The 16,693-nt window shown below is 37.3% G+C and overlaps 1 protein-coding gene across 1 annotated transcript in view; it reads right to left on the reverse strand.

Moving 5' to 3' along the window:
- The window catches only part of SMC1B (structural maintenance of chromosomes 1B), a 36,561-nt gene that overhangs the window by 16,972 nt on the left and 2,896 nt on the right, over window positions 1-16,693 (reverse strand). The window contains exons 4-14 of the mRNA XM_054214695.1: window positions 15,481-15,684; window positions 14,876-15,114; window positions 14,110-14,368; window positions 13,077-13,217; window positions 10,740-10,822; window positions 9,502-9,709; window positions 6,443-6,628; window positions 3,915-4,094; window positions 2,752-2,898; window positions 1,993-2,130; window positions 1,386-1,502 (exon numbers count right to left, since the gene is read on the reverse strand). Of these exons, the coding sequence (XP_054070670.1) occupies window positions 1,386-1,502; window positions 1,993-2,130; window positions 2,752-2,898; window positions 3,915-4,094; window positions 6,443-6,628; window positions 9,502-9,709; window positions 10,740-10,822; window positions 13,077-13,217; window positions 14,110-14,368; window positions 14,876-15,114; window positions 15,481-15,684 (1,902 nt within the window). The remainder of the gene's footprint in view (window positions 1-1,385; window positions 1,503-1,992; window positions 2,131-2,751; window positions 2,899-3,914; window positions 4,095-6,442; window positions 6,629-9,501; window positions 9,710-10,739; window positions 10,823-13,076; window positions 13,218-14,109; window positions 14,369-14,875; window positions 15,115-15,480; window positions 15,685-16,693) is intronic.

Below are 16,693 nucleotides of genomic sequence, written 5' to 3' on the forward strand. Positions count from 1 at the left end.
GCACCACTTTTCTACAGTTTGTACCAGATTCCTTTGTTTGGCAAGAGTAGGAACAAGGCAGCTTCCAGAGAGAAGTAGAGTTGAGGTGTTTATTTCTCAGAGGTCAGAGTTATTGTCTACTCCAGTAGAACACAGTATTAAACCCCTCTTGTTTCCAGATTAGGCTTTACTACTATTCACTTCACTCTCCCAGGGTAATCACAGTGCACAGAAAATAAAGCAGAGATATTGGCTACTTCTCAGAAACAAAAAGTAATCTTCACACTAAGCTGCTCTTCATCTACTTTTCTAGTGTATGGTGGTGTAATAGGTCATTATCTAGACATGACACCTGTGGAGTTCAGATAAAAGCAGTCCAGCAGTGCCGAGAACTGTTCGCAGCTCTAGAAAACTGATACCCAGCTCTCTTCCCAATGGTATGGGCATTCCTGATCTATTCTGCCTGTGGGTTGCAGAAGTGATGGATCTTTTCCAGATTAAGAGACACTGATAGAGCACTTTCACGTAGATACTGAACAGGTCCTGCTGTAACTGCAATGAGAACAATTTTCAGAATAGTAGTCACCCATGCACAGACTGTCTACCTAGTGGGTACACTGATTAGTGAGAGATCTGCAAATCTTGTGGGTACATACAGAGTTTAGGTACGTACTTGCTGTCACAGATCCACGTCGTCCAGGAAGACCTCAAAAGAAAGTTACAGTCTAGGCATGCAGTCACACTGAATAACTACCTCTCCACAAAAAGGAAAGATCCTGTAACTACAGTTTCTTACAAAGAACTTAGACAATAGAGTCTGAGAAAGAGCAAGCTGAAACTTATCAAATGTTACCCTCAGGCCATGAAAGACCTAGAGAGTATTCTTCTCGGATTTGATCTATAGTGAAAGTTTGCACTGAGAGTTTTAAAGCTGCGAACTTTAATGGACTGTCCCTGCTCAAAACTAAAAAAATAGGAAATCATATTTATTAGGGGAGCAGGAAAAGGTGTGGGAAAACCAACCCATCTTCTTCAAACTCAAAAATTTTCTCCTACACCAAATGAAATTACAGTGTAAATATTAAGCAAAGCTTCATCTAATATTCAAGAAGTAGATGCATCTGGTTGGTTGGGTTGGTGTTTGGCACATAGAATTCACAGAATTTTAAGGAAATTGATTTGCGAAGCTATGATACATATATTCAAGTGCATTTCTGTTTCCCAGTTACCTTGGTAAGAAAAGTAGAGAATATGGGAAGAGTGTTGGAGTAACTTATAACCCTTGTTGACAAAGTAGTTTACAAAGTTAGAAGTGGTCCAAGTTCTAAAAATTAGCAGGAACAGAAAGAAATTTCTGTAGTACAACAGCATAACCTGTTATATATGACTACGACAGAAGGCATTACCTCATTAATTTTTTTCTGAAATTCTTCCATTTTTTCTTTTCTTTTTGCTATTCCTTCATTCAGCATATCATGCTGAGACTCAATATTTACCAGTTCACTTTCCAGTTTTGATTTTTCCTAGATAGAAAGGAAAAAGATGGCAATTTTTCTTAATAGGATGGTCAACTTTCTACAAATTGAGAGACAGTTCTGTTCCAGATTAACTGTATTTTTTCTGGTTAACATTAAGTATTTTCTTCTCAAATGCCACTTACCCGCTATTATTACTAATTTGCATGCAATGATTACAGTTTTAATAAGTAGAAAAGTAAATTACATTATAAGTATCATTTAACGTGCATTTTGACTTACAGACTTCTGAAGGTTACTAAATGATAAACCAAGCTTACCAGAAATTCAAATTTAAAAACTAAATAGGAAAAGCCTCATGTAAGTTAATTTCTATATATTTTATCAATTCATGAGTCATAACTGCTGTCTGTAAAACTTAAACTGAATTTAAAAAAACCCACTATATAAGGAATTAGTATTTACTTCACTGGTAATTACAGCTTAGGTAAAAAAATACAGTTTTCAACATAAAAATAATAAAGGCTTAGAACTATACCATGTAGAGATTAGCGAGATGTTTCTTTTTAATAAGCTCTAATTCACTCTGTGAATATTTAAGTCGTGTCTGAGTCCCATGGCACTGAGTATGCAACTGCTTCAAATCAGTCTCCTTACGTTTGATCTTCATTAAGTCCTAGAAAAATATTAGGATGGGAGAAAAAGGATTTTTTAAAAAAAAAAAAAAGGTGACTTATTTGGAAATCACTAATTTTTCAGATTCATGCACTACATAAAGCTAGCTTCACTGACACACGCCCCATTTATGGTAAATGTGGATAGCACTGGTCATATTCAATAGTCTTTTTGTAACAGATTTATAAGCACACGCTTGCAAATTCCTGAGTTCCTACTCTATCGCTCCTCCAAACTAACTGGAGGTAATGACAAAGCGTTTTACACTGACAAGCTTTGATCCGTGCACATATTTTCACGCTGACAAAACGTATCATCTTTTTCACTACAAATCTTTAGGTACTTTGAACAACAGCTCTTTTTCCTTGAAGGAACTTTTATCAACAATATTGTCCTGGCTTTCTGTCTCTGTGATGTATGAATCAACCAACCAGTTTAGGACAGAGACTCACGGTGATTATTATTAACTAGAAGAGGATAAACAGCTTTTATGTCCTATCTTCATCCTCTAGAAGTTTTAAAAAACCACCTTTTCAGAAAATCATCTCCCCATAGCTGAATTAAATTAGATACAACTTCTCCTTTATACCTTTTGCAGTTAAGTGCTTTTTAAGAGACCTACCTTTAACTCATGAATCAAGCTATCTCTCCTTTCTTTCATTTTATTAATTTCTTTGTCATCCCAACATCTAGCCTTAAATCTTAAATCACTTGATCCTCCAGAAATCACTCCAGATTTCAAAAACAAAGTTCCATCAAGAGCCACTGTCTGGAAGAAAAAAAGTAAATTAAAAACAAATAAATAAATCTGAACACAAAGCAGCCAAAATATCCCATGAACTACTACAGCAAGATACAGTAGTTAAACGAGTGACAACCATATTTGAGTTAGACTCCAGTTTGTCTTCCCCTGTTCCAAACCTGCTAAAATGAGATACACGAAGCCACAAAAAATGTCTGTTGTTTCTTGGCACTAGTCACATTTTGGTACTATTGCAAATGATCAGAAGAGGAAATGAAATTGTACAATTTCCTTGCATTTAGGAAATTACTATGAGACATTTGTGTATACACTGGCTTGGTAGGTTGCATCTGGCTCGGTAGAGCAAACCAAGCAGTGTGATAACGGAGTGAAGGAAAACAGCTTGTTTGCAAACAGAAAGAGTAAATTTTAGTAAAGGATGTGGGTGTTTTTGTGACTTAACTGGATTCCAAGTAAACACGATTTCATACTCACTTTCAAATTAAGGTTGCTTTAATCAAGATCTTAAATGGTTTACTAAGTGCATAAAAGGGCACTACAGACTGTGACAGCAACAGAGATATGGATAAGAAGAGACAGAGCAGCTTCCAGTACTCAACACAGTCTACATCTACAACTAAGAGATTCTGTCAGATATTTAAAAGATTTTTTGAAAGTAATTCTTCGTAGAAAAGCTAGCAAGGTAAAGTTTGTAATTTTACATCAGTCAGTTTTAAGAACAGGATTATCCTTCCTTTCTCCTCCTCCTCTTCATCAACAGGACCATACCAAGAAACATATTTGGACACTAACCATCCTCCAATTTGCCTCCTTTTCCTAGGAAATCACTTAAACCATACAGTGGAAAATACAACCATGTGAAACATCTGGGGGTTTATCTGTGTGGGAATAGACTAAACAGCATAGTATTCTTCTGTGTTTATCTCCAATACTTTGTAGTATGTTTATAGAAGAATTATGTAAATGGCATCGAATGCATAACTGCAAATGAAAAACATATGCAACAAAATTAATCTTCTTACTTTCAACCTCACTGGTCCATCAAATGCTATTTGTTTTGCTTCTTTAACTGTTTCACAGACCAAGCCATTCCCACTCACAAACTGAATGACTTTTTTCAGTGGAGCAAATGGAGTTTGTACAACGTCCACCAACATTTTAGCTCCTTTTATCTCTCTTAACTTTTCGTTGATTGGTTTCACCTGTAAAGCAAATAAGCGGTATTGAGAATCCATGTTGTAATAGCAAAGGATGTCCAAATCTGTCTGGGGACAGGACGTACAAATCAACGGAACAGGGGTCTCAGTCACTGCAAGACCAGAAACAGATCTCATTTTCATAGTCTGTATATACTATAGTCCTTAAATCTGTACACCTACTCACTGTGCATGAAATACAAATACACTAACGCATGGGGGAATAAACAAGATGACTTCAAGATCTGTGTGCAGTTGCAGGGCTACAATCTCCTTGGGATCATGGAGACATGGTGGGATGGTTCCCACAACTGGAGTGCTGCAGCAGAGGGACAGAGGCTCTTCAAGAAAGACAGGTTGGGAAGATGAGGAGGTGGAGTTGCCCTATGTGTGAGAGAACAGCTGGAATGCACAAAGCTCTGCCTGCAGAAGGATGATGAGGCAATTGAGAGCTCCTGGGTAAGGACTGAAGAAAGAACAGGTGAATGCAACATTGTAGCGGGAGTCCCCCACAGGCCCCCTGACCAGGAGGAACAAGTGGATGAGGCGTTCTACAGACAGCTACAAGCAGCACCACATTCACAGGCCCTGGTCCTCATGACAGACTTGAACCATCCCGATATCTGCTACAGGGGCAACGCAGTGGAGTATAAACAATCCAGGTGGTTCCTGGAAAGCATCGACGACAACTTCCTCACCCAAGTGATAGAGAAGCCAATGAGGAGAGGTGCTCTGCTAGACCTCCTACTCACCATCAAGGAGAAGCTTGCTGGGGATGGTAAGGTCAATAGCAGCCCTGGCTGCAGTGAGCATGAGATAGGAGAGTTCAGGATCCTGAGAGGAGGGAGCAGGGCAAAAGGCAGGCTTGCAACCCTGGACTTCAGGAGAACAGACTTCGGCCTCTTCAAACACCTGCTTCATAGAGTCCCATGGGATAAGGCCCCAGAACAAAGAGGGGGCCAAGAATGCTGGTTAATATTCAAGGACCACCTTCTCTGACCTTAAGAGCTATGATCCCAATGAGCAGGAAGTCAGGCAAAAATGCCAGGAGGCTTGCATGGATAAAAGAAAAGGAGCTCCTGGCAAAACTCAAACACAAAAAGGAAGTATACATATGGTGGAAGCAGGGACAGGTAACCTGGGAGTAATACAGAGGCACAGTCCAAGCACAACAATATGCAGTTAGGAAAGCCAAAGCCCAATTGGAATTGAATCTGGCAAGGGATGGCGAAGAAATGGCTTCTGTAACTATAAAGGTGATAAAAGGAAGGCTAAGGAAAACATGGGCCTGCTGCTGAATGAGCCGGGGAACCTGCTAACACTGGATACGGAAGAGACTGAGGTACCAAATTCCTTCTTCACCTCTGTCTTTACTAGCCAGACTGGCCTGCAGGAATCCCAGGTTCCAGAGACCAGGGGAAAGTCTGGAACAAGGAAGACATCCCCTTGATGGAAGGGGATCAGGTCTGGGAATGCTCCAGCAAACTGGACATATATAAATGCATGGGCCCTGATGTGATGCAACCACCAGTGCCGAAGGAGCTGGCTGATGTCATTGCAAGGCCACTCTCAATAATCTCTAAATGATCACAGCAACCAAAAGAGGTGCCTAAGGACTGGAGAAAAACAAGCGTCACTCCTGTGTTCAAAAGGGGACAATAAAGAGGATCCAGGGAACTACCGGACTGTCAGCCTCACCCTGACGTCTAGAAAAGTGATGGAGCAACTAATCCTAGAAACCATTTCCAGGTACATGAACAACAAGAAAGTCCTGGAGCATGGATTCACCAAGTTGGTCATGTTTGACCAACCTGATAGCCTTCTACAATGAAATACTGGCCTGTTAGACAAGGGGAGAGGAGTGGATACTGTCTATCTAGACTTCAGGAAGTCTTTCAACACTGTTTCTCATAAGGGTCCTCATAGAGAAGCTGATGAAATATCGGTTAGATGAACAGACAGTCAGATAGAATGAAAACTGGGTGAACAGACAGGCCCACAGGGTGGTGACTGGTGGCACAAAGCCCAGCTGGAGGCCAGTAACTAGCCATGTCAACACTGGGACCAACCCTGTTTAACATCTTCCTTAATTATCTGGATGATGGGGCAGAGTGTACCCTCAGCAAGTTTGCTGATGACACCAAACTGGGAGGAATGGCTGATATGCCAGAGAGTCAAGCTGCCATCCAGAAGGACCTGGGCAGACTGGAGAAGTGGGCTGACAGGAACCCCATGAAGTTTACCTCGTAAGTGCTTTGCCTTAACACTTACGCCTATTTTAGTTAAGCTTAAACGAGCCAAGATTTATAAGTGTATTAACTTGCTGATGACAAAAAAAAGAAAAATGTACTTACATCAAGGTAATCCAAAGCAAGAAAAGTTTCAGGTTCAGCTCTTTCTTGTTTTAGGAACTGAATGCAATCTCTTGCTGTTTTTTCAGTGGCAACAACAATAGCAGTCATGTATTTGCTGAATACCTTGGTAACAGCAAGCTGGTATTTTTTATGAATAGGATGACATAAGTCGAGCAGCCTTCCAAACTGAAGATAGAAATATAGAGAAATAGTAATATGTTATTTAGATATCAAATAATATTTCTGCATACAAGATACTGAAGGAGTAAGAGGAGAATGTGTTACCTATCTACCAGCTGCACTCTCTTACAATGTCTGCATATCAGAAAAAAAACTGTATCAGAAAACATACAAAAAAAAGACATATCAAAAAAAACTGTAGCAGTCATCAATCCAAACAGCAAAGCATGCCATCAAAATCTGAAGGGATTTAATTTTGTCCCTGAGGTTACAGTTACGTATCTCAATGTTTTACTCACATTCTCTAGCATACGCTTCTAGAAGTATGACAACAGCAATGTTAGCTAAGCATCTTTTTTGGAAAGAAAGAATCTAACCCACAATAAGATCTCTGAATGGCAATAAGGTCTTAAATAATAGAACTGTAAGCTGGAAAATGGTAGCAAGTGAGACAGTATTCCAGTTTCAACACAAAAAGGAAGTATCTGCCTACTTTAGTAGCATGAAAAGAAGGAAAACTGGTCTTCTTGTACTGCATAGTCCAAATAATCAAGCCTGTTTTGCCATATATTGAAATAACACCTCCACAGATAAAACTAATCAGTTCTTTGCTGTACATGCTCCCTAAAGATACCTTTTGTTCCATTTCTGTAATTGTAGGTAAAAATGACCTTTCCCTGAATGATTAAAGCTACTAATGCACTTTCTGAACATTAGAACCTGTACATTTATGCAAGATCAATTTTTCTGCTTGTTGACATACAGCTACTGGTCTCCTCTTGCATATCTACAGTTTTAGCCTTCTCAAATTTAAACAAATGAGAACAGGAAGACAAGTGGTAAGAGTTGTATATGACAGGTCATCAGCAGTATTATCTCATGAATGATGTAACTGAGATAATTACCAGTAGATCAAATCACAGCCTACTATGACCTACTTTCCTTCCTTTCTCTTGACAAATGTTCTCCCATTTCTGAAAAACAGCAGAAGCAAGGCTAACACCCAACACCAAGGTCTTTATTTAGTTCCCTGGTTTTCTTACACAGTGTCACCTACTTAATGTTTCTATCTGCAGCTCAGACACGTAATGTTTCAGACACGCAAAACTATACAGAGGATCTATATACATTCAGTTCAGACACACGCATTTAAGTCCAGATGGAATGCCAAATTTCAGTGAAAACAAATATTGAAAGCCCAACTGAATCTATAACAATAGTAATCTTGCCAATTAAAACTACCAGTGTAGGAATGTAATTTTGAAAATTATTGTAAAAACTGTAATCAGCTGCAAAATGTACTTTGTTGCAAATCCATGAAAATGCACGTGTCACTCATACAGCAGCAATCACATCGCTGCATGGCTATTCCAGTAACTGGAATGTTCACGAACTATTACAAGAATGTTTTAACAGAAGAACAGAAGCTTTAAAATGGATATAAGAACTGAACACTTAGAAACAGTATGCCATTTTTTGCCTATGAAATCAAGAGGACAGGCACCAAGGTTTCCTCCAGTTCAGCCTGAGTACTTTGCGGACTACCAGAAGATGAAATGCATCATGACCCTTCCATCCTGAGACTTTAACTTGGATTGCATTCAGTAATCTGGAACTAGTACACCAGAGTGTAAGGAGACGCTCAGAAGCAACTCTGATGCCTCACATGCTGGTGTTGAAGCAGATATCATTAAGACTCTCTGTGATAGGATAATCTATGTAATCAATTTGACTTATCTAGTTTTTATTTGTTAGAAGCCATCACATCTGTATGTACTCTTAAACTTGCAGCTCCTGAAGGAAAATGACAGAGAACGTTCTGAACTTCATCCCTCCCCTAAGCCAGCAAGGTATCGCCAGTCTGATTCAGTTCTTTTCAAATAGGGATACAATGCAAAGTGTGAGCAAAAAGAGATATACCAAACATGTTTTTGATTTTTTGGAACGCCTTGTTAACATGGATAAAAAAATTCTGAAAAACAGCTGAAAAACAAGTTTCTTAATCTCTTGAGAAAACAATAGGATTAGACTTCCATGATTCTGAGGAGGTTCTGCAAAACATGAAGCAGCAAAGAAAAAGAACAATTGAAAACATTTTTTTTTTTAAATGTTCTTATGGCAGCACACAGAAGCAGAGATATATCATCTTCTAACCATTTAAAAAAAAAAAAAAAAAAAAAAAAAAGAAGATTTCCAGCTTGTACATCTCAACTGACTGTATATATCAAAAAGGACTGCTTTTACTGAGACATCCTCAGGGACCAACTATTCAATTGATTAGATTTATCAAAAAGTTTTTATTTGGAATGACTTCCTAACCTTGAAGTAAACATGTTTAAGTAAATATGCCTCAGAAACCAACCAATGTCTGCTGACAATTCAGAATCAATACACAGAACACTTAATGGCATTATTGAAGAGTACTTTAAGTACTGATAAACAAAGACAGACCACTTGGTAACATAAAAAACGTCATGCATCTAAGAAAAATTGTTCTTTGGAAGAAGTATTCATTCTGGAACAAATGGTCTCACAGTTGAACTTCCCTTCACTTGTTTAAAATAAGTAAGTAAAAAATATGTTTGAGGACAGAAGAAAACAAAACCAAAAAGACAAAGTAAATAAATCAAAACACCACAAAATCAAACAAGATCAAAATTATTCTTTCATGTAAGCAGTAATCTATTTGTGAAAAAATAATGATAGCATATGCTACTATTCCTTCAGTAATACTATTTCACTAAGTACACTCAAGCAAGCATACAATTCAAAATAATATTCAAAACAGTCCAATTTACTCTAGTTGCTTACTCAGTCTAAGACAGAACTCTTAAATCTTAATTCTAAAATAAGGCATTTAAATGAGGCCATTCAATTACCACAGAATCTGGATATAGTCTTTTGAGACTTTCCAGTATCTCTGCTCTCATTTGCTGACGCCTTCCTTCATGGTAATCAATTTTGGCATTCTGAAGTTCAGCAACTATTTTGTTCAATTCTTCATTCACTTCAGCTATTCGTATTGTTGAATTTTCAATTTCCTTAGTTAGCACTTCCTCTTGCTGTTTTTTCTCTGCTAAAGACTCTCTTTGAATGGAAGCAAAAATAGGAGAGCGATTTACTATTTCATTTATACAAGCTTTTAGCTTATAAAATTAGTCATTCTGTGGTCACAGACTATGATAATCATTAAAGATTTTATGTATCTATGAGAAGATACTTATTATACATGTTGCATTCTATAGTCTAAGCTATTTTTAAGGTTTCAAAATTGAGTTCAAGTGAGAGATTTTACCTGTGCAATACGCAACCATACTGTTTTATCCTCCATCAGGAGAAGGTCTGATATTGTAAACCTAAGAAGGACTGAGAATTCTTATGTAAAATTACAACTCGCCTTATGCACTTCCAAAGTCACTAAGGCTCTACCACACTCTACTACAACTACTTAATTAAAATAACTTTGCATCACACCAATCACAGTGGGTCTGCTGCTCCCTGTCCGTGGCAGAAATTTATTCAGTACACAGACAGCATTAAGCCAAAGCACGCGTTACAGATGCGTAGAAAAGATACAGACACAGAAAACACAGGTTGAGAAAAAAAATCTGGAGATCACCAACTCCGACCTCCTGCACAAAACACCGGCAAACATCACAGTTATTTCAGGTTGCTCAATGAAAGGCTTATATACCTTATTGCACAAAGGGTAAAAATCAGGTAGAAAACAAGACTCAGGAAGCAAGAACTGAGCTGTGCTCCTAATACTCAATGTAAATATTAATTGCTTCCTAGAGCTGCACAACTACAGTACTGCCTTGCTCTCTCACCCAGAATTTGTACACTAATAGATCCATACCCTACCTGTAGTAACAATTTGCACACCTACAAGAAATCAGAAGCAATTATGACATTGGTTTCAAACAAAATGTGGATGAGTCATCATATTTCCTACTTTATTTTGACAGCTGAAGTAACTGAAATATTAATTAGAATTAGTATGAATTCTAATTCTTATTAAAGTTTGAAAAGAAAAATAATTAGAAACCTGCTACATTAATTTGAAAATACATAATACACAAGAAATATAATCAGGTTTTAATTTTTCTTAACATACGTGCATATCTTAACATATTCTTCCAACTTCTCTATCCGTTTTTTATGCTCTTCTATCCGTTCCACAGTCTGTTTTATGCTTTCCTATGCAATTGCAAATAGAACTTGTTAAAAACAAACCAGAGGAAAATGAGTTTTATAGCACGATACAAAGCTCTTAATTCAGAACAAGTACCAAGACAGATATTTTCTGCCTTGTTGATATTTCATGATGAAGTAATAGCATCTCTTTTTCAACAGTAGACACTGAATTGTACCATGAATAATAAAGGAAAATTATTTTATTAAGGCCGTTATTGGATTTTTCATGTTTGGCTACAGTTCAGAGAAAGCCTCTTCAGCATAAAGAATCATGTCACCATCAAATAAAACAACTTTAAACACAGTGTTAGTAAATTATAGGTGCTAAAAAATAACAATGTGCTTTTTTTGGCCCGAGATTAACAGAAGCTTTTTCCTAAGGACAGAGAAGTTGACGTAGAGGTTCTAACCTGACACAAAAGCACTGTACTAAAAAACAAACAGTGAAATAAGTATTTTCAATTACTCAAATTGAATAAAAATACATTAACTAAAGCAAACGAAAGACAAAATACAGTTGTTACCTACACATTTTATTAAACCTTAATTTTACTTCTGAACTGCTTGTGACCTTTTGACTAGCTCTAGGGATGGAGAGTCCGCAATCTCTTTGTACACCCACTTCAACGTTTGACAATCCTTGAGATGAAATAGCTTACCTAATAGCTATTTGGAATTTCCTGTGTCCTAAGTTGTGCCTGTTGTCTCCCATCCTATCACTCTGCACTTCTAGAAAGAGCGCGGCTCTATCTTATTCATCCCCTCCCATTAGGTAACTGCAGACAGCGATAAGGTCTCCCCTTCACCTCTCCTTCTCCACACTGAACAGATCCAGTTCTCTCAGCCTCTCTTCGTAAGCCAGGTGCTCCAGCCCCAGCCAACTCATTGGCTCTCTGCTGGACTCACTGCAGTATGCCAGTATCCTTTTTTATGTTTATCAGCCCAGAGCTAGACACAGCATGCCAGCTGCGGTCACAAACATGCTGAATTGCGAAGCGTGATCACCAAATGTCAGTAGTACAGGTAAGTAATGCCAACATTGAATGGTCAGACATGCATTTTATGAATTCCCAAGTATCCCTGTATTCCCTCTCAACAACACAACAGGACTTGCAGAGTTTTAGAAGCACAAGCAATAGAATTTATTTCACTTCTGGATACTAACTAGATTTTCCTGGTAACTAGGACTTCAAAAAGAAAAAGTAGTACTGTATCAAGAGCAAATGGATGTACCAAGTATTAACTTAGATATCATGGCAAGGATGGCTCTACATCCTCATATGCAATAGAATATAGGCTTTTCCATACACGCAAGTTTATATGTACAAGAATGAAGTGTTAGGAACTCTAGAACTGGTAGTGTCTCGTCTGATGGATTTTTCATTTTTCTCAACACAAAAAGTCCCCTCCAAACGTTGACTCCATAACTAAGCGGTGAAGAAATGCATGCTGCCTTTCTAACTTCTTAGTAGGTGACAAAACTGCAAGGTTAACATAGTTTGGGAAAAAAAACCAAACCACCTAATAGAGCAAGGTTTATAGAAAAAGACAGATCATCAGCTAAGCTTCACTCTCTTCTATCAGAAGCATAATGCCAGGCTGAACAACGAGTTGCGAAATAATTTTTCTAAAAAGAGAGCATCAGGCATGGTGACCAAGTCATAATGAAAAATGTAGGTATTTTATTATTACCTGTTTGGATCTGCAATGATAAAAGAAATCAGAAACAAAATGACAGCAATGATCCGTATTCACACCAAATACCCTGCCTATGAAGTGCAATAGAACAGCAGACACCAAGGAGATTTTTCCAACTGCAACACACTAATACACACAACTGACCTGAAAACCATCTCAGCAAAAAGGTAGCTGTGATCAAAATGAGCCCTGAAAGGGCGAGTGTCATACAGATAGACAGCAGTGGTAAGACATCTCAGAAAGAAACACTACGCTTATAAAAACAGGAACTGATTAAAGTTCAGCACACTTTCTGAGTAACCATAAAATATTAGAGCCAAAGCTTTCAAAACCAAATCTCCAGTGTGGGCCCACGCAACCACTATCTGAACAAATTTAGAAGCCATTTTGCTCAATGTGTTGCAATATGAAAACTGAACTAACGCTTGCAATGTATCTCCTTTGCTGATGATTTGTTTATGTCAAAGCACTAAACACATTTATATAGACATTTATACCAGAGGGAGGGGTAGAGAAACATTTTTCTCCTTAAAAGACAATTCTAGCTTCATACAAATACCTCAACTTCTTTTTTCTTCCTCCAATTAAGTTTCAGCCTTTCTTGATCCGCTTTTTCTTCCCAACGAAGTTTTTCTAGCTGCTGGGTTAGTGTAGCTACTTTCTTTCTTGCTATTTCCTTTAGCTCTTTATAGCGCTCCAACTGGACAAATAGCATAAAAAAAAATAATAATTACTCCATCCACTGAATGTGGGAAGACTCATATTGTTACAGCCTCAATTAGTAATTGCTACTTCATCATAATTAAGATTATGAAAATCACCCAATTTTCCAGAACCCTTCTAGCTACTAACTGCATTATCAGAAGTTATATTTTACTAGAGAAAGATTCAACTGGAAGGTTATACTTAGTAGTTCTTGCCTACAGTCTTGTTTTAGACCACTAATGACTTATTTGTCAGGGAAGTTCATAAAGTTTACAGTACTTCACAGTTAAGGTAACAGCAAGATTTTGCACGGCCCAAAATTAGTGCAAGTTTTGGTATTTAAAATTACAGCATTCTCATGTCTTTTTGGTTTTACAGCATTCTAAACAATCCTGCAAAGTTACGACTAACTGACCAAATGCTTCTGAAGTCCAGAGTAGGAAGATTCACAAACTAAAAGAAAAACCATGCAACCTCTCCATGAATTGATCAGAAACTATTTTAAGGAAGAGAGAGGAGAAAAGCAGCTAACAGTTTTAAAAGTGTTTCTGGCTATATGGTTGCAATGATAGCTTCTTCAAATGTGAATTTACTGTAGAGCGATGCAGTCCTTTTCTTCTAAAACAATTTAAAATAGCTCACAAGTGAGCTACCTCAATTTTAGATTCTGACCCACAGTAGATAGTATGTATACCAGCAAGTCTTGTTTTCATTTTTGCTGTCTTCGTCTTTTTTCCTAACTGAAGACAGTATTTCTGTACCTCAGCTGACAACGGCAGAGAGATCATTAGAAATTCCAGGTTATTGGTAAAACAATGGTTTCTCCATCATCAGCGAGGATTTTTGGACTTCACTAGTAAACAGTACTTCTTGGCTTCCCAATTCACCTGACTTTCTCTCAGCTCAATACGTGCTTCTCTCTGCAACCTCTCCTCTTCAGTTTTCTTCTCAAATGTTCTCCATGCCTTCTCAATATCATTCAGTTCTACCTCTAGTTCTTTTATGTTCTGCTTTTCCTTATCACAGGATTTCTCTTTGTCCCGTAGTGATTTTTTAGACATTTCTACTTTCTTAATTTGGTAGGAAGTGTTTTCCTTTGCTTTTATATAGAGGGGTCTCTGCTGAATCAGTGATGCTTCCAGAGTCCTAAAAAAGAAAATCCCAAAAAAACAACCGCCAATAAACCAAACCCAAAACAAACAAAAAACCCACCCAACAAGCAACCACAAAACGCATCCAAAGCAACAAAACCACACCAAAAGAAAAAGAAAAAACAAAAGGAACAACCTCCTCCCAACCACACATGCAAGCAAATAATCAGCTGTTGCCTGCAAGGTTATATATCCACAGGTGATTCCCCCCTGCCTCCCCCCACTATCCACTGAAAATAGGAACGTAAGAAGCGAAGCACAACCTTTTAAAAAATTTAATAGAAAACAGGTATTTATATAATGAAATTACTGACAACTTAGGCACGGTGGTGGAGGTGAAATCAATATCTATATATTACTTTAGTAAACTGCTACAAACTGACTTCCATAGTGTTGAGGTTATCACCCAATTGCTTTAACAGGAAATGCATGCCTGCCAAGCAATTCCCAGTGCAGGCTATGCTTTAACTCAACTATCGGAGAATCTAATTGGAAAACCTACTTCATTTCTCTTTCCATGTGCTGTTGGTCTCTGTTCAGTACACCAAGCACTTTTTTCTTGGCTCTAAATTCATCTTCTGCTGTAGAAAGAGACTCTTTCTTGATACTAGCCTCCATATTCTTTTCATCCAAACTATTTTTCAATAAATTAATGTTTTTTTCATTGTGGTAAAGCCGGAAAAGCTTCAGCTGTATCCTCTCTTCATCCAGATCCTTGAGAAGCATCTGGTAATGCTCTGCCTACCAACATTAAAATTTTATTTATGGTTTATAAAAAGGATTTTTAATCACTAGCGATCTAATTTCAAGTCCAAAGTGATGTAAGATGAGGTACCAGTAGCCATAATTCCAGTTACGTGCACTAATCATAAAACTTAAACATGTAAGTTAACAATTATAAAGGCAATTCTACTTTTGTTTATTTAGATTATATGTATTCCTCTATCTTTTCACATTATACTAAATTATTATATGTTATGCCATACTGAAATACATACTAGGTGAAAAACAACAGAAGTTGGCTTGGGTTTTTTTTAAGAAAACCTGTATTTAAGTTCATAAAATATGTGAAAGATCTTAACATGCAAAGATGGAACTTTGAGTTACCTCCTCTTTCTCTAACTTTGCTTGTTTGCGTTCTGCTGCAACACTTTTTTTCTTGTTATAATTAAACTGAGCATCCTCTTCTGCTTGCTGCATTTTTTTCTTTTTTTGTTCATATTCTTCAGCATACTCCCATGAATTACTGATCTGTTCAAAAAGTTGAGTTCTCTCCTTCGGCTTCTTCAGCGCAATTGATTCTACCGTGCCCTAACACAAATTTGCCAAAAAACAATAAATAACACAGCACTGTAGATCATTATGTTGTCTAACGATTAATTTTTTCTCTAAGAGCATGTAGTACAGATTTACCTCCCTGATACAGATATGGTTAAGAGTTGGATGAAAATACTTTTAGATTCAAACCCAATGAAAAGCTTAGTACCAAAAGAATTATCACATAGCCACCTCACCTAATTAAATCACATCACTAAAAATTCCAGAATGTCAGATAAGGGCTATGAAAAACACCTTCAAAGTAAATCAACCTGCACAAATCAGTGAGCAGTATCAGAATGACAAATCTTGTTAGCCTCTTTAAAGGAACTAAAATTCATTTTCAATGAAAAATAAACTAACACTCCCCCCCCATATTATTTCAAAAGCAAAACAGCTGAAATCAGTGCACCAGAAGATTACATAAGTCCCAAAGTTAATGGGTGCACAGTTTTTGTCCATGTGTTAGCTGCTCAAATCTTCACTGATCTGAAGGAATTACCATTTTCAGTAAAGTGTAGGAAATAAGCTTTGTGATTTTATCCTACTTGTATAGTGGGTAAATGCCCTTATCGTAGAAATTATTATCACAATAAGAATCCACATATACAGTTTCCATAAGAGGGGAAAAAACAGTTCCTACTTGGGAATTTTCCTCAGCAACTGTGAGGAAGACAATCCTGTGGATTATACTCATCGTAAGTACCTGACATTTCAGACCTGTATCATTAAATACTTGTGACCTAATAACCCAGTAGGATTTTTGATCCCTCAATTTTAACAAAAAACCCTATACATTTTTATGGATCCTGACTAATAGGAGTGTTTTAAGATGAAATTATCTTTTCAAACTTATCATACTCCTAGAATTTAATACACTAAACATTTATAAGTAGAGACTCACATTGTCTTATATACTCTGAATAACACAAGTACTCAATTTCTTCCAGATTAGCTGCTTTCTTACCAGTGCACTCACATACGCACAAACCCCATTATTTCC

This window comes from Rissa tridactyla, chromosome 1 (assembly GCF_028500815.1).
Source record: "Rissa tridactyla isolate bRisTri1 chromosome 1, bRisTri1.patW.cur.20221130, whole genome shotgun sequence".
Classification (NCBI taxonomy): domain Eukaryota; kingdom Metazoa; phylum Chordata; class Aves; order Charadriiformes; family Laridae; genus Rissa; species Rissa tridactyla.